Here is a 24,007-nt window from a genome sequence, read left to right as displayed (position 1 = left end):
GATGAATACGAACATGTAAAGCCAGTTCAGCTGTTTGCGAGCGTTCCTTCGTCTCAAAGCAGTTCTCAAGTCGGAGAAGAAGCATGTTGGGGTCTCCGTGGATCCGGTCAAGGGTCAAGAGATGGACATTGTCCGGGAGGCTCCTCTTCAGCCAACTAGTCTGCAATATGTCAATAAAGATAACATCATTTTGCATCGTGAGGTTTGGAAGGATTTCATGACAATGTTAATTGTATTTTGAATACACTTTTGATCACAGAATGAGCGAGTGAGTATGGTTTTTCGCCGATTTTAGCAATATTCAAGCGACACCACGGCGGGGGACACCAGAAAATGGGCTTCACACATTGTACGCATGTTGGGAATCGAACCTTGGACTTCGGAGTGACTAGCTAACACTTTAACCACTAGGCTACCCCACCGTCTCACTATCACAGAGAGTATCGCGGGAAACAGTGATCTGAGGCGTAAAATAGCGGGCTTGGCGTACATCCACCTTCATCAGTGGGGATATGTGTCCAACTCATTCTATTGTTCATGTCAACCTGTGGCTACATCCACCGTCATCGGGCGGTAGGTAGCCTAGAGGTTAAAGCGTTCGAAGCCCCGGGTTCGATACCCCACATGGGTACAATGTGTGAAGCCCATTTCTGGTGTCCCCCGCCGTGATATTGCTGGAATATTGCTAAAAGCGGCGTTAAACCACACTCACTCACTCACTCACCCTCCACCGTCATCAGTGGAGATACGTGTCCAACTCAATTGTTCATCTCACTCTTCATCAGTTTCTTTGTTTCTTTGTTGTTTAACGCCGCACTCAGCAATATTCAAGCTATATGATGGCGGTCTGTAAATAATCGAGGAGTCTGGACCACACAATCCAGTGACTGACATCATGAGCCTCGATCAACGTCATTGGGATACGATGACATGCATCAACCAAGTCAGTAAGCCTGACCACCCGATCCCATTAGTCGCCTCTTACGACAAGCATAGTCGCCTTTTACGGCAAGCATGGGTTGCTGAAGACCTATTCTACCCCCGGATCTTCACGGGTTCCACCTTCATCAGTGGGGATACGTGTCCAACCCACCTTTGTCTTGATTCCCTTGATGTCCACCCCCGACATGAAGGACATCGTAGGGAAGTGATGCACCCGCAGCCCCAGATGGCGGTAGTCCTCCGCTGCTCGTTCAACACTGTTCAGTACCACGTAATGCTTACCTGTACAGACACATAACATGTGATTATGTGTACTTATCGTAAACGTCGTGTACATTTATTTTGTCTATGGAAAATATAAAGATATACTTGGAAATAAACTTTAAACTGTGATTTCCATTCTCAATGACGGTTTTATAAAATGCATCCCGTCACATTTGTCTTAGTCCTGCGCCATGACGGTGGAATATATATAAATATAAATATATATTTACTAAAAGTCTAGGCAAGTCTAGATCAAAAGCAGAAGAGGAAAGGTTCTTTCGAAGAAAAGAAACAAAATATTTTAAAGAAATGTTCTCATTGACTAAGTGTTAGTCTACATTTGTCCCAAATGGAAGTGTATGCATCAACATTTCGGGATCTATTCTTCCCAAGGATGTAATGTGTGAACTATATTCGTGCTGCCCCTGATGAACTGGATTTTATTCTTTCAGGCCGTGGTCCAAGGCATTAGATTTGTTTGTTTGTTGTTTAACGCCGCACTTAGCAATATTCAAGCTATATGACGGCGGTCTGTAAATAATCGAGTCTGGACCAGACAATCCAGTGATTGACATCATGAGCATCTATATACGCAACTGGGATACGATGACATAAATTAACAACCTCAGGGAGCCTGACCTCCCGACTCCGTTAGTCGCCTCTTACGAGAAGTACAGTCACCTTTACAGCAAGCATGAGTATCATCCAAGGCATTAGAAGAACATACATGTTACTGGTGAAACTATTGTTGTAAGCGTGGAAAACGTTACACACTGACTCGCCTATATAGATATATGTTTTGTTGTTCGTCAATACACTTCAAACTAACTCACGTTCGTACAAATATAGATTATCAATGCAAGAGTATACCCAGTTTAGATTATGCTCCGAAACAGATTCCACTTGGCTTAAAGGGCCTGGAGATCATATGAATGGACCACTGAAAATCAGCGCTGACACCGAGTGTTCGCGAAAGGGGTAACTAAACATGTCTTGTCCTACCGGTAGCAATGGCCATTTGCATAGAACAATAATGATTGCAGAAACATATGCAACAAATAAATATATGCAGTGAATAAAATGTTAACCTCTGATTATTAGGCCCTTTCCATCCACTCCCTTCTCATCCAACGGTTCTTCTACGCCAAGGTCATCGTCCTTGAATGTTCGGCGGTGTACCTGAACCAAGGGAGATTATTCACATATACATGTATATGTGAAACTGAAACAATTGTAATACATTTGGGTGTGTGGTTAGTTTACATGATGCAAACTATTTACATATTATTACGTACGGAGTGTTTTCAGTGTGACAACTTTTAACATATAGATTTCTGAAAGGCCAAATAATATTTTTGTTTGTGTGTTTTAACAGTAACTGCACATGTCCAAAGGCAACAATATATATGATGATGTCATCTATTGATAATTGAAGTTTTTTTATTTATTTGTTTGTTGTTTAGAGCCGCTCTCAGCAATATTCCAGCTATATGACGGCGTCTACCACGCCGTCGGTGTAACCCTGTCAGGAAATCACCGAGTCGGACCACCCGCCCATAGGACCCGTGAAGATCCGGGGTAGAATAGCTCTTCAGCAATATTGCTGAGTGTGGCGTAATTAAACAACAAAGAAACAAAAAATTCACATAGGTATCTTGGGACAATTCTAACCCGGCGGAATACCAACGTGGTGAGGGGAGGTGGGGTAGCCTAGTGGTTAAAGCGTTCGCTCTTCACGCTGAAGGTGAGGTGAAATTGGGTTTAACGTCGCGTCCAAGATTATTGCACTTATTTAGCGATGTGCATGCACGTGTATGTGTGTGTGTGGCTGCTTGTACTAGTCCGGACTGATGCCGATTTATAGTGCTAGCTCACTGAGATACCATGCCGCAGTTTAACATGAATACCCCACTCAGACACAGTATACTGACTCCGAGCCGACCAGTCCTTGTTTTAGCCCCTTAATGCCGAGCGCCAGACAGGGTAACAACAAGTACAATCTTTTAACGTCTTTTTGTTTGACGCGGCCCGGGATCGAACCCTGGACCTTCCGCTCTCCGGGCGGACGCTCTACCACAAGACCACGGAGGCGGTCTTCACGCTGAAGACGCGGGTTCGATTCCCCACATCGGTACAATGTGTGAAGCCCATTTCTGGTGTCCCCCGCCGTGATATTGCTGGAATATTGCTAAAAGCGGCGTAAAACCGAACTCACTCACGCACTCCCACGTGGTGAAGATTAACGATAATTAGGATGGCTTGGACTACCTGGCATAACTAATTTATCTTCTACGTGTGTGTATTATAAACCTCTTATGTTGACAAACCGAGTTGATTGATTTCCGTTTTACACATTATATGTTTTAAAATGGCAAATTAGATCCTAATGTAGAATGTCTCCCCTGTCAAACATTACATTTCACCATCCCTTGTGTAAAGAACAAACGAACTGCTAGACACTGTTTGAATTGGATGTTTCAACTTTAGAAAGTATGTGTGTGTGGGTGGGTGGGTGGGGGGGTGGGGGTGGGGGTGGGGGGGGGGGGGGGGGGCACTTTTAATCAGAAATAAGTTTAGGTCAAAACAAGAAAAACAGGTGGTTTGAGTGATGCGCTTTTCGAAAATCACAATGAAAAAACAAAAACTATGGAACACTGTTAGGTAGGGACATTCTCGCGATCTCGACCTTTGGAAACGAGCTAAATATGCCACAAACACGAGAATGTCAAAATCTCGCGTTCTCGCATTCTCGTGTTTTTGCCATATTAAGCTAGTTTCCAAAGGGCGAGAATGTCCCTTACAGTATTCCATACATAACAGTTCGTGTTCACTTGTGTCATACTACACAATACAGACCATGAGTTCCATCTGCCCATTCTGGAGACTAGCGCCAGCCTGTGAGCGGTCAGTAAGGACGGTCAGCTGGACATTCTTCTCATCGTCCTGAGGAAAGAGGAACAAACTACATCACCGCACAAAAGGCGTACACGTAGGTCAATGAATGGTATAGTGTATTGTGCATGGATTTGAACCCGGTACGTCAGATGATGTGTTGTCGCATTGTCTCCCTTTGATTAATGATGACACTTTGTGGTTGTTTGGCAATGCGACAACGAGGCAATGTCCCTTCTGGTATCCCATACTTGAATGTACTGTTAGAAAATATCATTGCGATGAAAAAATGCTCTACTTTTTCGAAACGAATAACAGCTTTGTCGTGGATTATTTTCGTGAAGTCCTGTGGTCGTTTTGGGAAACTATCGCGTTGCATTCATATAGCGGATACGCCGCGGGGTATACGCAGTTGGTATCAGCAGTGTAAGGTGACTACTTTTATAATATGTAAACTTGTGACACTAATAATACAAAAAGCGCCAATGCATTGTTACCCACAAAATGTTTCTTTCAAGTTTGTCAAAATGTGACGCGTTAAAATCCGTCAGCAGCAGGTGGTTGGTTGGTTTGTTGTTTTACGCCGCACTCAGCAATATTCCAGCTAGGTCAGCAGTAGTAAAAGTGGTGGTTAAGTGTCTTCGGTCAGATACCAGTCACAATGCGCAGTATATATACATTATTAATACGCCTCTGGTTTTATGGTGAAGATTATTTGTATATTATTATTAGCATGTTATCAAGGTACAGGTTTAAGGACCCGTGAAGATCCGGGTAGAATAGGTCTTCAGCAACCCATGCTTGCCGCAAAAGTCGACTATGCTTGTCGCAAGAGGCGACTAATGGGATCGGGTGGTCAGGCTAATTGCCTAATTGCATGTCATGGTATCCCAACTCGGTTATTTACAGACCGCCGTCATATAGCTGGAATATTGCTGAGTGCGGCGTTAAACAAAAAAACAAAAACAAACAGGTTTATGCTTACTTTGATGAATATTCGTCCTGTGACAGGGTAGTAGTTGCCAGATATGGGGCAGGTGACGTTAAAGGGGGACGGTTCCCGGACATTCAGTCTACAATCAGGAAACGAGAAAATAACAATATAATGTTATCTGAAGCAAGGAGTATTGCACGAAGCAGACAATGTATTACATTTTCCATCAATATTCCTATTTACAGCGGCATCTTGCTCATAAAGGTTTCCTTCCCGTGAAGATCCGGGGTAGAGCAGGTCTTAAGCAACCCATGCTTGCATGTCGTAAGAGGCGACTAACGGGATCGGATCGTCAGGCTCACTGACTAGGTTTATGCATGTTATCGCATCCCAATTACGTGGATTGATGCTCAAGATGTCAATGACTGGATTGTCTGTTCCAGGCTCGGTTATTTACAGACCGCCGTCATATAGCCGGAATATTGCTAAGGGCGGCGTTAAACAACAAACAAAACAATGTAAGAGTACACAGTTCATACTGACCTATGAAGAGGGTGACCAGAAAGGTCCATTCCAACCGTGTCTAACAGGTCGCAGTTACACTGATATCATATCCGTACATCTTTCACTAGACATTCGTACATCAATTGCAGTATAGACTCAAATGTTGAACGTTACTTTTAATTCCAAAGTAAAGGTATTGACAGAACCGACACACATTCGCTACATGTGTGTCGTTAAAGACTCCAGTTTTCAAAGGAAATGAAATGACTTACATTCTTGTAATCATTTCCCGACCATTGGAGTCTGTGTAGAAGGTGTTCTTTGTCTGCAGATTAGTCTGTATCCGGGATATCACCTCCTTAGTCTGCCTGTCACTGAAACACAGAGTCTGCACATGGGGCATGGGGATGCGCCGTCAAGTCAAATATACTACTCAAAAGAAGTTAAAGATGTTTTCATATGACTATAGTTCATCGCCATGGCCGGTGGGTAGAGCAACACACATCCTTACAATCGTGGGTGCCCTTATACTTGTTTTGAGTAGTATATAATCAGGTATCGTTGTGATATCATAACTCCGTGTTAAACCATTTTCTGTACTTGTGATACGGTGCTGTACCTTCAGTATTGGACACTTAAAGATCCGGGGTAGAATAGGTCTTCAGCAACCCATGCTTGCCGTACAAGGCGACTATACTTGTCGTAAGAGGCGACGGGATCGGGTGGTCAGGCTCGCTGACTTGGTTGAGGCATGTCAACATATCCTAATTGCGTAGATCGATGCTCATGATATCAATCACTGTATTGTGTGGTCCAGACTCCATTATTTACAGACCGCCGTCACATTGCTGGAATATTGCTGAGTGCGGCGTTAAACAACAAACAAACAAACAAACTTCAATATTGCAATGGAATATCTACCTTTCCGGTATAGGTCCAACTGTCCACTCTAGTTCCAGGTAGGGCGCCCCATCATACAGTCTGACCACCTGACTGACCCATGGGCTGAACTCTTGGTGTATCTCCTGGACGTTGGTACCCTAATACCACGAAAAAAGTAGGATCAAGGGCAAGACTATCAAGCAGGTCGTACAGGTATGTTCGGGTGTTCGAATCCACAATTCCATGAAGTTATGATCTTTGGTTTCAAATTGTCAGCGCATGCTCTTTTTTTGTTGCTTTCACCAATTGTCAAAGACATGCGTCACGTGATTTTTGTTTTGTTTTGTAGTTTTCTTAACGCCGCACTCAGCAATATTCCAGCAATGTGACGGCGGTCTGTAAATAATCGAGTCTGGACCGGACAATCCAGTGATTGACATCATGAGCATCGATCCACGCAATTGGGATACGATGACATGCATCAACCAAGTCAGCGAGTCTGACCACCCGATCCCGTTAGTCGCCTCTTACGACAAGCATAACACCTTGTCAAACAGTGATTTACAGTCTGCCCTAGTGCAGACAGTTGCTGACTGTGACGTAATGCAGCATCACAAACTCATTTACTCCGATATAAACAGAACCTTACCTTGACCACCTTGACCTTGACCTTCCCGTCACGTCCCATTAACTTAACTGGTGGCGTATTTTCCTTGGGAACAAATGCATACGCCCCGGACGCTCTCTTGTGTCCCCCGAAGAAGCCCCCCATTCCGCCCCTCCTGTCCCCAGGGATTCTGTATCCACCCTCACTTCCGATGTAATACAGAAAAGACTGGGCAAAGTCTATGGTCACGCCGGCTGCAACGTTCTTCAACGTCTGTGTAAGACCGGAAGAACCGCTGACCACAAGCGACAAATACTGAAAAGGTGGAAGCGCGACTTTTATAGGTTGGTAAGAGATTTCAGAACATTATGAGGAGTTAGCATATTATATCTCTTTAAAACTAAGAGCATTAACTATCTGGAACATATTCGTTAATCAAACACAAACATAAGGTAAAATCGCTTTACTTTTACAACACGTACGTTGATGCGTTTTTATGAAATCAAGGTGAGGTGGTGAAATGGGGTTTAACGTCGCGTTGAAGACTATAAAGCTAATACAGTGACGCGCGCAATTACCCGTAATTGGATGTCCTCAGATCTTTGTTTAGAGGCAGCGAGAACGTAGATCTGATTTTAATGACATTGGCCATTGTTCAGGGCATTCAGGTCAACATTAAATCGTTGCGCTTATCAAGATTCTACCGGAACCGTGGCTATGTCGAGAAAACCGATATCGATTTGAGGAGCGAGTAAGTTGGGTTTTACGCCGCTTTTAACAGTATTCCAGTTACATCACGGCGTGTCAGCTTAATGTGGGAGGAAAGCCCGAAGTGATGTCGGTCTCAGACGTTTACCACTTCGGTGAAACCCACGAGCACGGGTATGGTGCTGTCAAACCTAGAAACATAATAGGGCGCCAAACGAGATTCGAACCCACAATCATATGTTTCTGGCGTGCCCAAGGGACGCAACTCAGCACAGCGAATCGCGGCGCCTAAGCAGACTGGGCCACTCGTGCTCCCGAGATCGAATTTCCTTCCTATTTCAAATTTATTTCTCTGACTCTAGTACAGCTTACTATAATTAAGATATTCATTATCAGAACTATAGATCTACATATACCATGTCTCGTGTATTGACCTACATATCTACATCGTTTTACTATGTACACATACCTGATTACCAATGGTAATATCGCCCTGATCTGCGTGATCCACTATCTGGGGTTGAAGATTCAGATCTGGAAGAAATAACCTTTCTTGTGATATATTGCTGTCTCTAGTATATACCGACACATAATACAATGTATACTCACCTATAGTTAAGAAATCTTAAATAACACAACAATTATTTCTGATAATGATATATACTGGATTTGATCAAATACAGATATTCATGGTTCGGGATTATATCTAATGCAATGAAGAATTCGAAGTATGCGACTACTACAACATACCGCTGGCTTTTAGGACGTAGAAGACGCTGTAGCCGAGAGGGGGGAGTTCGGCCTTGAACACTAGCTCCGCCACACTGACCGACGAACCTCGTTCTGGAATATGTTTCGTAGAATCCGCAATGGGCACAAGCTGCATGACAATGGATGGTTGGAGTCGCATTAAACACGATACTACAATCAAGAATCAAGTTGCACATACGATCTGTACCTATTGTAACCTTATGTTTTGTTTGTTTGTTGTTTAACGCCGCACTCAGCAATATTCCAGCTATATGACAGCGGTCTGTAAATAATCGCGTCTGGACCACACAATCCAGTGATTGACATCATGAGCATCGATCTAGGAAATTGGGATATGATGACATGCATCAACCAAGTCATCGAGCCTGACCACCCGATCACGTTTGTCGCCATTTACGGCAATCATGGGTTGCTGAAGACCTATTCTACCCCCGGATCTTGTAACCTTATGTGATTATTCCAGTCTATCATAATTTCATATTACAGTTGCCTGGTCATACACACATGATTATGTTTATCATCAGGAGGAGTTCTATATTGCACATACAAATGTTCTGGTGCAGAGTTGCGTCCCTTGGGCGTGTCAGGAACCTGCATTTGTGTTTGTATTACAGTGATACCACAGTCCGGTGATCAGGGGACTGTGTTTCACCAAAGTGGTTAAGGTGTAGGACCTGCATTATTTCATAACACTGACACGCCGTGATAAAATCATAAAATACTGTTCCAAGTGGTATTGGATCCAACTCGCTCACTGGCGCATACACTGTAGTCTAAGCCTGACACGTTATCCGCGGTTGGCCATATAAGTAAACTACTTCTGGTGAAGATGAAATTATGAAAATGGAATTACCTGATTTTGCAAGTTTCCTGCTGCAAGGGAAAGCACTGTGTAAACTGCAACCGGAACCGGAAGTCGAACCCAGTGTGTGACGTTCCATCCCAGAGGGTTGAAGACCTGCACTGTAAACTAGAGGGAAGTTAAGTAATGGTGGCGTTCATGTCAATGTTGCCGTGCTTATTCAAAGAAAGGAATGACCACAATTATATGACAACCGTGTTAAAAATACATAGTTTAGATTACGGTTATGTAGATGGACATTGTGTAAGATGTCCTGAATATATTAAATAAGGTTTCTTAGCACTTAAATGTTGACATAATTTACAGTCGAAAGTACATCCTATGGGTATGGTGTGCAGTTGCCGATATCACATAAAGTAGTAACTGTTCCTATCTACAGGATCTCTGGTTTTGTTTGTTTGTTTGATATCCAGCTGCACTCATCAGTATTCAAGCTATATGACGGCGGGCTGCAAGTTATCGAGTCTGAACCAAACAATCCAGTGATTGACATCATGAGCACCGATCTATGCCATTGGAATACGATGACATGCATCATCAACCAAGTCGGCGAGCCCGACCACCCGATCCCGTTAGCTGCCTCTTACGACAAGCATAGTCGCCTTTTACGGCAAGCATGGATTGCTGAAGACCAATTCTACCCCGGATCTTCACGGGTCAGGACCTCTGGTAGTGGCACGAACGTCTTTGGGTTAATGAGAATCTCACAGCTTTGGGTATCTACATGTATGTCACCTTGCATTAAAATACTAGCTTCTGATTGGTTAAGGGCAATCATTTCCATGCAGCCCGCTGGGAAATCAATCGGAAAACATCTTCGGTAACATGTATATCTCGAATAAGTAGCGTTGAGTTGAAATGAACCAATGTTCACTTGAATGCGATGGGTAGAGTAACTCGGTTCGTTTGCGTCGTCTGCTACGAATTTTGCTTACATATATGAATTAATGTTAATGTCGGTGAGATGAATTCGTTGTCAGCCGATCCCTCGGGGAATGTGGTATGATATACCTTTTCGGGATTGGCTTACAAAAAAACTTATTATGTAGCTCTGATAGTTTGATTTTAACCGCTTATATTTTATTCATCAGTTACTATAATACTGACGTTTGCTGACAGTATTGTAATGCATGTATACAGCGTTCTCGTCAGTATATGTCCATCTTCCCGAGGCAAGGGAGTTAACTGACTACACAAGTCCAGTTTCCATCCGGTTTGTAAACTGTTATGTAGATTTCGGTTGATTGCAGGATTTGCAAAGCATGTGCCCTGCCAACTCGATGTCAACAGATATTTACCTAATCTTTTCATGTTTTTAATTAAGGTGCTCGCGTGATTTGATTCACTTGGCGATGTAAGACCCGTTTTATCACAATATAGATTATTATCGATCAGATCGTCTTGACTGGGCGCCGCCATTTTGTTTGAAACAAATGCAGGTGATACGTTAGGTGGAATTTGATTGGTACATAGGAGGGGCATATAAGGGACATAACTCGTAATAACCACTGGTGGCGCTACGATCGAGCCCAGGAATTCCAGCCTAGTTCGGCAAGGGTGGAAACTGGACTTCGGGAAGATGGTATATGTCTGACACGGTGCCGATATGAGCAGAACAATAACTCACTCAATACTACGCATGGCGCGTCTCACCTCAGTGTTGCTTTCCGTCAGCCCGCACACGCTGATGTTGAGTAGTGGACAGAAGTGGAGAGTGCTTGACACTCCTAGTAGGGACTGGTAGGCCCTCGAGACCACGGACTGGAGTCACAGAGAATTGAGTGAGTGAGTATGGTTTTACGCCGCTTTTAACAATATTCCAGCAATATCAAGGCGGGGGACACCAGAAATGGGCTTCACACACTGTAACCATGTCGGGAATCGAACCCGGGTCTTTGGCGTGACGAGCGAACGCTTTAACCACTAGGCTACCCGACCGCCCCGGAGTCACAAAGGAATATAGTTCAACACCACACCAACGCCATGTCAACTTTAACATTATTTCACTTAAAATATTTATATATGGATGAGTTTTGAAATTAGTTTATCATAGAACAGGATTTTCATAATGTCGAATTCGCAATGTGCTATCAAAGAAATTTCTGTTGTCACTCGTTATTGCAAGGTTCTGACAATACACCTCAGCCACACCCACCTGACAGGACTGTTCACCAGCACTTAGTATCAGGTTGTAGTCATTTGTCACGTGTTGTTGCTCGGTCCCCCTGCAAAACATTCAAATTATGAGTGAGTGAATGTTGTTAGATGCCGCAATATATATCACGGTTGGTTGGTCGGTTTGTTGTTTAACGCCGCACTCAGCAATATTCCAGCTATATGACGGCTGTCTTAGAATAATCGAGTCTGGACCAGACAATCCAGTGACAATCCACTGACATCATGAGCATCGATCCACGCAATTGGGATTGATGACATGCATCAACCAAGTCATCGAGCCTGACCACCCGATCCCGTCAGTCGCCTTTTACGACAAGCATAGTCACCTTTTACGGCAAGTATGGGTTGCTGAAGACCTATTGTACCCCGGAATCTTCACGGGTCGTATATATCACGGAGGTTTTTTAAATATTCGTCTGAAACAGCCAAACCTATGACTGAAAACATGAACAACGAAACAAGACCTACCACGACACATAGCTTGCAGAGAAAACGATCCACGTCAGATTTCTTTGTTTGTTATTTAACGCCACACTCAGCAATATTCAAGCTATTTGATTGAGATCTGTAAATAATGGGCCAGACAATCCAGTGAATACATCATGAGCATCGATCCACGCAATTGGGATACCATGACATACATCAACTAAGTCAGCGAGCCTGACCACACGATCCCGTTAGTCGCCTTTTACGACAAGCATAATCGCTTACGGCAACCATTGAAGACATATTCTAACCCGGATCTTCACGGGTGATCCACGTCATACAAGCACGAGGGAATCCCAAGTATTAATGTCTGCTCCGTTATGTTAACAACGTCCATGGCGTATACATGCAACATACATGCATCCGATCTTGCCTCATATATACTGACACAAATATACAGATCGTGATCTCGGATGGCATTTAGCATGAGGTGCATCAGTGCGGACTTTAACCGTATCAATCTGCACTCCGGGTTAGAATTGGTCTTCAGCAACACGATGCACATGCTTGTCGCAAGAGGTGACTAACGGGATCGGGTCGTCAGGCTCGCTAACTTGAGAGATGCATGTCATCATATCCCAAATTCGTAGATCGATGTTCATGATGTCAAACACTAGATTGTCTGGTCCAGACTCGATTATTTACAGAGCCCCGTCATATAGCTGGAATATTGCTGAGTGTGGCGTTAATCAACAAACAAACAAACAAACACAACGTCCTAACGCTCAAAACAAGCTTCAACTTCATGTTCCAACAAAGACTTGCAACTCTTTTCCGTCGACTCTACTTACGTAATGGCATCATGGTGTTGGAGGATCGCCACAGCCTCCTCTGAAAGGGGACAAAATCTCCATTAACACACACCTGCATAATTAAACTTACAGTTTAAACTGAAGCCATAACACTAAACCGGGTTATGCTTTAAAACACTGAACAAGCTGTTGAGGGTTCTTTGCCCTCGGGTTGCACCACCCCATCAATAAATCATTAGAATATCAGATGTTAGTCTCAAAGCAAACAACTCGTCCTGGCACTATCTGTCGGCACCGTAGAATAATATCATCACTACGCTTATCTAGATGTCAGGGGTAACCCGATAGGTTTGCGCTGGTCCATGGTTCGAGAGCGTATGTGTTGTAAACTGTTGGTCTGCCTGTAACGTATCACACTCACTCAGATCATCAACGCCGCGCTCGGAATCTTTCAACTCGGCAAAAACGGCTAGCATTTTGCAGGTCTGAAAGTAAACAAAGTAACCTCAACAGTCCGGCATGGTGGAATAAATACTCTGGTACCAAGACCGACCACAGTCGGGAAAACATGATTATAATTACGTTCTGTTTGTTTGTTTACTTGTTATTTAACGCCGCACTCAGAAATATTCCAGCAATATGACGGCGGTCTGTAAATATCGAATCTGGGCAAGACAATCCAGTGGTTGACATCATGAGCATCGATCTTCGCAATTGGGATACGATGGCATACAGCAACCAAGTCAGCGAGCCTGACCACTCAATCCCGTTAGTCGCCTTTTACGACAACCATAGTCGTCTTTTACGGAAAGCATGGTTTGATGAGGACCTATTCTTCCCCGCATCTTCACGGGTCGATTTACGTTCTACCCGCAACATTCCGAAAAAGCTCAAACAAGGGGATTCCAAAAATGTTTGTGGACCTGTACAGTCCGGAATAACGAGGGTTTGTTATGATTTGTTGAACTGAAGTTTACAGACAACATTGTGATAATTATTATGCCCAAAGTGAGATTGACCAATCAGAGAGCAGAATTACTGACCTAATATGAGACCGTATACCGTCAGTAACAACTAATCTTGGATTTTCCAACACCCGGTTCTCATATTTCACATGAAAGTTCTGGTACAGAAATTTGTTATTTGACACTGTTTTGTGCTTTTATTCATTAATTCTGATGCGCAAGAACATTAATCTTTTTTTAGATCATGTTGGATCGTATTCCTCTTGTAGTCTCGGTGTCTGTACCTGATCATCAGTCAATAGCTTCAGTAGTAGCAGTTTTTAATTAAATTAAATAGTCTAATTTATAGTGATAGTTCTATTGTTACTAGTGCCGTTATAGCTTATAAACTGAACCGCAAAAGAAACATCACCATAGATGGATATATGAGAAACCTTATTTTTCCAAACACTGTAAACATACTTTGAGACATACTAAAAAGATGGAATTGGAGAAAACTGATTATCCCGGTGCCCGCACTAATGTGTGGCTGGTGTGTCCCCATGGTCTGTCGAGCAGTTCCCGCAGCAGTAACAAAGCGATCTTGAAGATGCTGTCGAACAATCTGACGATCCTGACGTCGGGTTTTGACCCTTGGTCTTCCAATACGTGGTCGGTCTTCTATACTGTTGCTGGAGCCTGTATATGGTCTGACTACTTGAAAATGCATTGACTACTTGCCGGGCGGTTTGTCCAGCTTGCAACCGTCCAAGGGCTTGGTGTCGCTGATTTCTTATCACTCTTGGTATGTGGTAGCAATTTAATAACGAACGAATGTTATCCGATCTGAGTGGATTTTTATAGGGCAAGAAATGGGGGAACGCTTGTGCATTTAAATTTGCACGGAACTCACGTGCATCGGGTTACCATGGCCGTTGCTATGATGCGTTTGGGCAATCGGTTTTATTGTCATCCGCTTTGTTTTTTTATCATCTAATTTCGTTTTTCCGGACAAGATAATGTTGAATTTTAGAAACTTTGACAAAAATTACCCAGATATTTAAATGACAACTTTTCATGCAATGTTCTTGGGGGGACGTTTCTTTTGCGGTTCAGCATATAATGGATATTCCATATAGGTTGGATCTGGAGACGTTCTATATTCGTCTGTTCCAGAGGTACTCTTGCCTTGATTGGTCATTCCAGGTAAAATTGGTTGTCTATCCAGTGTAGCATACAAACATACATCACAGATTTCTCAAGGCCCGATTAGGGAGCACGGGTGACCCAGTTGTCTAAGGCGCCGCGATTCGCCGTGCTGAGTTGTGACCCTTGGGCACGCCAGAAACCTATGATTGTGGGTTCGAATCCAGGTTCGCTCCGATTATGTGTCTAGGTTTGTCAGCACCATACCCGTGCTCGTGGGTTTCACCGAGGTGAGTGGATGAGTTTGGTTTTACGCCGCTTTTAGCAATATTCCAGCAATATCAAGGCGGGGGACACCAGAAATGGGCCTCACACATTGTACCCATGTCGGGAATCGAACCCGGGTCTTCGGCGTGACGAGCGAACGCTTTAACCACTAGGCTACCCGACCGCCCTTCACCGAAGTGGTAAGCGTCCGAGACCTGCATCACTTCGTGCTTTCCTCCCACATTAAGCTGACACGCCGCGATATTACTGGAATATCGTTAAAAGCGGCGTTAACCCCGACTCACTCTCTCACTCACGGCCCGATTAACCATTGCAACCAGGCAGATATAAGTCATTTGAGGGGACTGACGTATACCCTCATTTTAAATTATATATAGTGACATATTCTTATTGACATAATTATCTCTCATGATGAATTGATGATTGACGATCTTCACATGACCAACTCAATACCTGCAACAGGCTGCTGGCCGTCTTCACATGGCGCTTGAGTCCGGGTCTGCTGGTGAAGAAGCCCGTCCAGTAGGTGTTGGGGATGATACCATAGGGGAAGAAGTCGGTCGATATCGTCTCAAAAGTTGCCGCTTCTCTGTTGACGCTGTTGATGTAGCAGGTCGGGGTGGAATAGAGGACGTTCACCTTGCCGCCGTTATTTTGCTAATGATAAATGTGAAGCATTTGCATCTGTTAATTAAATGTGAAAAGTGCACAGTCTGTCATAACACACAGCTGGTTAGAAGTTATATATATTTCTGTTTTGATTGAATTTCTTCGATATAACTTACACATGATAAACATTTGTAGGATTCTTTTGTCAAAAGATGTAAGACTTTGAATAATATATATGTTTTGTTTTGTTTGTTGTTTAACGCCGCTCTCAGCAATATTCCAGTTTGTGAGCCTGACCACCCGATCCTGTTAGTCGCTTCTTCCGATAAGCATGGGTTGCATAGATCGATGCTCATGGTGTCAATCACTGGATTGTCTGGTCCAGATTCGATGATTTACACGCTGCCGTCATATTGCTTTAAAAGTGCTGCGTGCGGCGTTAAACAAACAAACATGGCTACACACAGATTGCTACACACAGATGACTACGATGCAAAGAAAATGTTCAGATGAAAGGAGTTACCTGTGCATTTATATGTTTGATCAGGTTGTCGATGACGTCGTAATGAACGGATGCGCTGCTGAAGTCAAAGTCTCCGCCGAAGGGGATTAGCACATGATTTGTCTTGAAACCTTTGGCCTGGGGACAATGATCGCAAGTATATCACACCATCTCTGAAATTTGGTTGAAACTTTACGATCCCCATTCAGAGATTTAAACACATGCAATGATCAATCAAGTCAATGCATCTGTTGTGGAGTTTGTCCCTCTGGGACGTCTGATACAAATAGACATTAGGAATTCGTTTACCAGGTCTATGTTAATCCGGGTAATTTCAGCGGTAACGGTATAGTATCAACGGGGCTTTGTTTACACTGAATATAGAAAGCTCGAAGGCATAATTATTAACTGCTGTAAGACACAACATTTAACATTCAAAGACGTCCCCATATGATATAATTTAACACCTTAACAAATTGAAACCGCTTTTGTCAGGCCTCGTTAATCTGCTCCCTTTAGTCTGGCATCGTTAGTCTCGTCTCTTTAGTCTGGCCTCGTTAATCTGCTCCCTTTAGTATGGCCTCGTTGGTCTGATCTCTTTAGTCTGGCCTCGTTAGTCTGCTCCCTTTAGTATGGCCTCGTTAGTCTGGTCCCTTTAGTCAGGCCTCGTTAATCTGCTCCCTTTAGTCTGGCATCGTTAGTCTCGTCTCTTTAGTCTGGCTTCGTTAATCTGCTCCCTTTAGTATGGCCTCGTTGGTCTGATCCCTTTAGTCTGGCCTCGTTAGTCTGCTCCCTTTAGTATGGCCTCGTTAGTCTGGTCCCTTTAGTCTGGCCTCGTTAGTCTGGTCCCTTTAGCCTGGCCTCGTTAGTCTGGTCCCTTTAGTATGGCCTCGTTCGTCTGCTCCCTTTAGTATGGCCTCGCTAGTCTGCTCCCTTTAGTCTGGCCCCGTTAGTCTGGTTTCGTTAGTCTGGTCCCTTTAGTCTGGCCTCGTAAGTCTGATCCCTTTAGTATGGCCTCGTTAGTCTGGTCCCTTCAGTCTGGCCTCGTTAGTCTGCTCCCTTTAGTATGGCCTCTTTAGTCTGGTCCCTTCAGTTTTGCTGCTTTAGTCTAGCCCCGTTAGTCTGGCCCCTTCAATCTGACTCATTTTGTCTGGTCCCTTTAGTCTTGCTGCTTTAGTCTAGCCCCCTCAGTCTCGCCCCTTCAATCTGACTCATTTAGTCTGGTCCCTTTTGTATTGATATCGATAGTCCGGATCAAGCGTGCCTTCGATCACTCTTTGGAACTAATTGGGAAATTAGTATGACCCCATGTACCATGTACTCGTGATTCGGACTTAGACTAGTCTTACCCGCTCTGTTGCCATAGCAATGAATCTCTCCATGGTCGTGTTCCGACTTCTGGCCTGTAAAACACCACAATGTACTGCATCATTATACACCATCACATCTGAGTTGCAACACTGGGAGGACAGCTACACATTCATAAGGTGTGGTGATGTAGGGTGAAAAGTCGCGTCCAAGATTATTGCACTTATATAGCGACGTGCATGCACGTGTGTGTGTGTGTGTGTGGCTGCTTGTACTAATCCGTACTAATGCCGATTTTATAGTGCTAGCTCACAAAGATTCCCTGCCGCAGTTTAACATGAATACCCCAGTCAAACACAGTATACTGACTCAGAGCCGACCAGTCCTTGTTTTAGCCCTTGAATGCCGAGCGCTAGGCAGGGTAACAACAAGTACCATCTTTTGACGTCTTCTGGCATTTCGTAGGGGTTTGACAGAGGGACGGGGAGCAAATCACACGAAAACATGATTTAGCCCAACTCTGCACAGCCAACTGAGGCGAATTTAGAAGTCGTGCTTGTAATAGTTGTAGTAGTTTTAGAAGTAACTGTAATTGTATTAGTAGAAGTTGTAGTAGTAGTTGTAGTAGCAACAGTAGTAGCAGCAGTGGTAGTTGCAGCAACAATCAAAAGCATTATCAATCTGCAAGTAGCATAGTATTGACAATATCATTAGTAGTTTCATCAGCAGCACAGGTATTTTATCATCGCACTGCCATTTAAAGTACAAGTTCGTTTAGAACGACGGCATCGATCTTGATCATTGAATTTCGTATAGCAATTGTCAACGGAAACAACAAACTTGTCTTCTTTAATCAAGAAGCTCCTGTACGTACATCCATTACACCGTGGTAGGTGCCGGGGGTGAAGTAGCCGTCGTACAGGACGCTGGTGAAGAGGTCAGTCTTGTCACCTGGACATAGAGATACAGACCAGCGTTACATCTGGAAAAAACATCGGGATACAGGCTGGGACGCATCTAGGACTGCAAGAAAGGGGCTTCCACATTGAGGGGGATGGGGAGGAGGATGGGGAGGTGTGTGTGAGAGAGAGAGTCCACCCAAAACATCACAAACACGATATGTAAAACCATGTTAAATTTACTTGAACAACCAAATAAACATGTTATTATGTTAGGTAACTTTCTTTTTATTCTCCTTTTTTTTCTTTTTTTAAGGGGGAGGTATCTTCTTAACATTTTAAACAGAACACTGCCTCGCGCAAGACACGATGCCTGCTGGTGCTAGTGTTATGTTGTAGGATATCACACATAGAACAGAATAAAGAAAGGTGTCTGTTTAAAAATAATAATTTCTGGAATATTGCTACAAGCGGCGTAAAACCACACTCACTCACATGAGAACACGTTTGCCACTACGTGTGACCTGGTTGATGTGTGACATTGTTGCCCGTCGATGTAGATCATTGCTCACGTTTCTAAGCGCATGTTGTTCAAGTCCTGACATTTACAGGCCTTAAATAAACATGGAGCTGCAATATTGCTCACTGTGCCTTTAAACAACAATCACTGAATACCTTTAGAGTGAAACGCGGTATATACCAGACACACCTAGGTTATCTGGACTTGTCTTCCATATCGTCTCCATGTTCCGCGTCCTTGTCCTTCGTTCATGGTCAAAGACGTCAATCCGCCCCACCAGTAGCCCGTCAAAGCCAAACTGTGAATAAATAAAGGGACAAAACCGTTTCCATATCCAATAGCAGAGTCGATTGTACGATTCTGACTATATTATGAGCATGTGTTTATGAATCATTATCAAATAGTAATGATACCAGGTGTTCGCGAAAAAGTGAGCGTATCCTGCCCCACCGGTGGCACCCGTCACAAACACATGCAAAGGCAAGTAAAAGGATCGTGATCATGGCAAAGTCTACAGTCTTTCTCTGAGAAACGTTTTTGAAGCTGAGTGTTTGTTCAGTATTTAATTCATTTGTTTGTTTGTTTGTTGTTTAACACCGCTGTCAGCAATATTCCAGCTATATGATGACGGTCTGCAAAAAATCTAGAGGAGGCTACATATATACCACTACTACTGTTGTATAATAGTATATGTTGTGAACGCAGGTGTAAACACTGGTCATTAAATGACTGTAAAATCATTTTAATATATATATTATATTATGTATTTATGGGCCACATGACCCATAGCCGTGAAGATTCGGGTTAGAATAGGTCTTCAGCCACCCATGCTTGAAGTAAAAAGGCGACTATGCTTGTCGACTAACGGGATCGGGTGGTCAGGCTCGCTGACTTGGTTGATGTATGTCAACGTATCCCAATTGCGAAGATCGATGCTCATGATGTCAATCACTGGATTGTCTTGTACAGACTCGACTATTTACAGACCGCCGTCATATTGCTGGAATATATCTGAGTGCAGCGTAAAACAATAAACCAACAAACATGGCTCATAGATGATTGAAAAATAAAAACCCATTAAAGTTATATGTCCAGCGTGTTACAACTTTAGCGATCTCTTTTAAAAACTTATTTACATACATATAAAGTTATCAAACGTTGAACATGAATATCGCATGAGTTAGATATATTTGCAATCGAAATCCTACCTTCATTATATTTCTGTAATGAGGAAAAACACTATTTCTCTAGAGCGTATATTTCTCCCTAATATAATCCCAATCCCACCACCACAGCTCTAAATGAAGCAAGTCTAGATTTTCCACAGATTCAGGTTCTGAATGTCCCATGCCATTCGGGCTCCTTTTGTATTGAGTGTAGTTTGTTTCTATCAAGACTATATATTGTCAGAGACCAACCGTTAGTCTAGCAAAATGTATAAATATCACTTCGCAATTCTATACTTATGGATTCTGGATAACATGAAAACAGATAACGACCGACTCATGTGAATGATTTTGTTTGTTTGTTATTTAACGCCGCACTCAGCAATATTCCAGCTATATGACGGCGTTCTGTAAATAATCGAGTCTGGACGGGACAATCCAGTGATTAACATCAGGAGTATCGATCCACACAATTCGGATACGATGACATGCATCAACCAAATCAGCGAGCCTGACCACCCGATGCTGTTAGTCGCCTCTTACGACAAGCATAGTCGCCATTTACGGCAAGCATGGGTTGCTAAAGACCTATTCTACCCCGGATCTTCACGGGTCAGGACCTCTGGTAGTGGCACGAACGTCTTTGCATTAATGAGAATCTCACAGCTCTGGGTATCTACATTTATGTCACCTTACATTGAAATACTAGCTTCTGATTGGTTAAGGGCAATTATTTCCATTTCCATTCTACCGGGATCTTCACGGGTCTCTTGTAAATGAGACAGATAGGATAAAAAGTTGGGTTGTTTCTTTGGGCTATGATCTGACTTTTTGTTCTTCATCTATTCTGTGGCCTACCTGGGCGAATAGTGATGAGTGTTCCCTGGAGTGGCCGAACTGATCCACGTGCCAGGCACTCCGGGGCATGGCGCACTCGCCGAACTGGCGTTCGATCCACTGGAAGCCGTAGGTGTGTTGGTCGATGACGTCATCGTAGTATGTCGTCGCTGAGTCGCTCATGCACCATCCGCCGATAATCAACTCAAGTCGACCTTGGAATCACAAAACATAAATTTAAATGTAAACAAATGAAAAACATGTAAGTTTGCAATATAGCCCAAAGCAGTTCTGATCCCAAACACCCGATACGTCACTCCCGAAAACTTCTATGTGGATTTAAATCATTGAGTCATGGCAGGAAAAAACTAGTGATTGACAATTATTAGCAACGCCTGTGGTTGCGATGACTTGCAATCAACGAGCCTGACCACCCGCCCCATTTGGTTGCCTCTTACGACCAGCATAGATATCTGGGGACCTATTTTCTAATTACATTTTCCGAACCGACCCATTTAGTCGCCTGTTATAACAAGCCGGAGTACCGGGAACAACACATGTATGTGTACTATGGTGAGTCATCATGACCAATGGTGCTTACGTTCCCGGATGAGTTTCCTGACATCCTCCTGCATCTGCTTGTCCTGCTCTTGGTACCACAGGGAGAGGAAGGCCATCTCCACAAAGATGAAGCGTCGTCTGGGGTCCTTCAGCAGCTGGGGGATGACAGAGTTGAGGATGCAGCGAGTACACTCTCCGCCATGATATCCAGTCTCGCCTGGAAAATACGTCATAATTATATCGGACATATATATCAACTTTGTTTGTTTGTTTGTTTGTTGTTTCACGCCACTCAGCAATGTTCCAGCTATGACGGCGGTCTGTAAATAATCGAGTCTGGGCCAGACAAGCCACATCTTCCCGAGGCAAGAGATTTAACTGACTATAAAAGTCCAGTTTCCACCCTCGCCGAACTTAGCTTGTATTATGGAGTTACAATTTGGCTGGACTAACGAGTCTATGCACAGTCCAACCAAAATCGCGCAACGGAATCGAAATCCGGTTCGTAAACTGTCATGCAGATTTCGGTCGATTGCAGGATTTGCAAAGCATTTGCACCGCCAACTCGTTGTCAACGGGCATTTTCTAAATCTTTTCATGTTTTTAATCAAGGTGCTCACGTGATTGGATGCACTTCGTGATGTAAGACCTGTTTTATCACAATAAAGATCTTAATTATCGATCAGATCGTTTTTACTGGGCGCCGCCATTTTGTTTGAAGCTAATGCAAGTGATACGAGAGGTGAAATCTGATTGGACCATAGGAGAGGCATAGAAGGGACATAACTCGTAATAGCCACTGGTGGCGCAACGATCGTGCCCAGGAATTCCAGCCTCATTCGGCAAGGGTGGAAACTGGACTTTTAAAGTCAGTTAACTCTCTTGCCTCGGGAAGATGGACAAGCCAGTGATTGACATCATGAGCATCGATCAACTCAACTAAGATACGATGACATGCATCAACCAAGTCAGCGAGTCTGACCACCCGATCCCGTTAGTCGCCTCTTACGACAAGCATAGTCGCCTTTTACGGCAAGCCTGGGTTGATGAAGACCTATTCTACCCCCGATCTTCACGGGTTTATATCAACTGACTCATCCAGCCAATCTCTGTGTAATAGTGTCCTTGTAATAGTGTGCATAGCCAAAGTCAGAAGGTTAATAGCGAGACCTGTGTATGCCAGAACTCGTGTGTGCTGATACGTCCTACAATTATAACGCTCCACATAGAAATATTTACAACAATGTATACGAAATGGACATTTTATGTTATTATATAACTTATGAATATTTGGTATAAAGAGTAATCTTTAATCGAGAAACGATGCACAAAGCATTGATTATAAATAAATAATTCAGTGTGTTATGTGCCACTTTAAAAGTTGTCTAATGGATTTGAATTCGTGATTAACACGAAAACATATTCTTGTGACTTGTGACTTGGGAGTGAGTGAGTGAGTGAGTTGGGTTTAACGCCGCTTTTAACAGTATTCCAGTTATATCGCGGCGTGTCAGCTTAATGTGGAAGAAAAGCCCGAAGTGATGCAGGTCTCGGACGTTTACCACTTCGGTGAAACCCACGAGCACGGGTATGGTGCTGACAAACCTAGAAACATAATCGAACCGGGATTCTAACCCACAATCATAGGTTTCTGGCGTCCCCAAGGGACGCAATTCAGCACAGCGAATCGCGTCGGCTTAGGGGACTTGGCAACCCGTGCCCCCTGTGACTTCTGAACGTATGCAATAAGTGAGTGAGTGAGTAAGGTTTTACGCCGCTTTTTAGCAATATTCCAGCAATATCACGGCGAGGGACACCAGAAATGGGCTTCACACACTATACCCATGTCGGAAATCGAACCCGGGCCTTTGGCGTGACGAGCGAACGCTTTAACTACTAGGCTACCCGACCGCCCCGTATGCAAGAGACGACCATTAAAGTGACACATCTGAAAACTTTCGTCCAACAAAAGAGATGCGACGTCAGCTGTCAGCATCTGTAGAAGTGATATCAGCCGACGTATTGGGTTGCACATACCAAAGTCTCCAGACTTCCCGTTGAAGTACTGCATGTACGTCTTCTTCCAGCCGACGTCGTCGTGAGAGTGGGCGACGATGTGGATGTTGAGCATGCCGTCTTTTGTAGGATTACATTTCTGCGCAGAGACGATGCACGTATAACAATAGGTATGATAAGTTAATACCAATTCAAGGAAGAGTATAGTAATTAGTGGCTATGTATCGATGTAACGATGTACTGTAACAGCGTCTCGATGACTACAAATTGATGACTACAAAGTATCAATATATAAATCAAAGAAAGTAATTTGGCAATATAATATTTAGTTTTCGGCCCTGCGTATTCGTAGTGTTTCGGTACTCATTTTTAATTAAACCAATATGTCACTGATGGTAACATATGTTGTTAGTTCGCACATGTCCGGGC

General features: G+C 43.6%; 1 protein-coding gene across 6 annotated transcripts in view; it reads right to left on the bottom strand.

Annotated features, from left to right (window-relative positions):
• Positions 1-24,007, bottom strand: part of LOC124132488 (lysosomal alpha-mannosidase-like) — a 42,876-nt gene that overhangs the window by 2,099 nt on the left and 16,770 nt on the right. For all 6 annotated transcript variants that reach the window (XM_046496432.2, XM_046496440.2, XM_048400884.1 and 3 more), the window contains 23 exons: positions 23,600-23,717; positions 21,603-21,779; positions 21,023-21,216; positions 19,188-19,296; positions 18,454-18,530; positions 17,621-17,674; positions 16,293-16,409; positions 15,614-15,817; positions 13,204-13,267; positions 12,822-12,861; positions 11,522-11,591; positions 11,020-11,127; positions 9,358-9,474; positions 8,484-8,613; positions 8,203-8,267; positions 7,068-7,340; positions 6,458-6,576; positions 5,809-5,910; positions 5,084-5,171; positions 4,063-4,149; positions 2,295-2,385; positions 1,094-1,224; positions 14-160 (listed from right to left, as the gene is read on the bottom strand). In XM_046496432.2, coding sequence (XP_046352388.2) covers positions 14-160; positions 1,094-1,224; positions 2,295-2,385; positions 4,063-4,149; positions 5,084-5,171; positions 5,809-5,910; positions 6,458-6,576; positions 7,068-7,340; positions 8,203-8,267; positions 8,484-8,613; positions 9,358-9,474; positions 11,020-11,127; positions 11,522-11,591; positions 12,822-12,861; positions 13,204-13,267; positions 15,614-15,817; positions 16,293-16,409; positions 17,621-17,674; positions 18,454-18,530; positions 19,188-19,296; positions 21,023-21,216; positions 21,603-21,779; positions 23,600-23,717 — 2,682 coding nt within the window. The remainder of the gene's footprint in view (positions 1-13; positions 161-1,093; positions 1,225-2,294; positions 2,386-4,062; positions 4,150-5,083; positions 5,172-5,808; positions 5,911-6,457; positions 6,577-7,067; positions 7,341-8,202; positions 8,268-8,483; positions 8,614-9,357; positions 9,475-11,019; positions 11,128-11,521; positions 11,592-12,821; positions 12,862-13,203; positions 13,268-15,613; positions 15,818-16,292; positions 16,410-17,620; positions 17,675-18,453; positions 18,531-19,187; positions 19,297-21,022; positions 21,217-21,602; positions 21,780-23,599; positions 23,718-24,007) is intronic.

This window comes from Haliotis rufescens, unplaced genomic scaffold (assembly GCF_023055435.1).
Source record: "Haliotis rufescens isolate VD_foot unplaced genomic scaffold, xgHalRufe1.0.p SCAF_20, whole genome shotgun sequence".
Classification (NCBI taxonomy): domain Eukaryota; kingdom Metazoa; phylum Mollusca; class Gastropoda; order Lepetellida; family Haliotidae; genus Haliotis; species Haliotis rufescens.
This window is presented reverse-complemented; position numbering and strand designations above follow the sequence as displayed.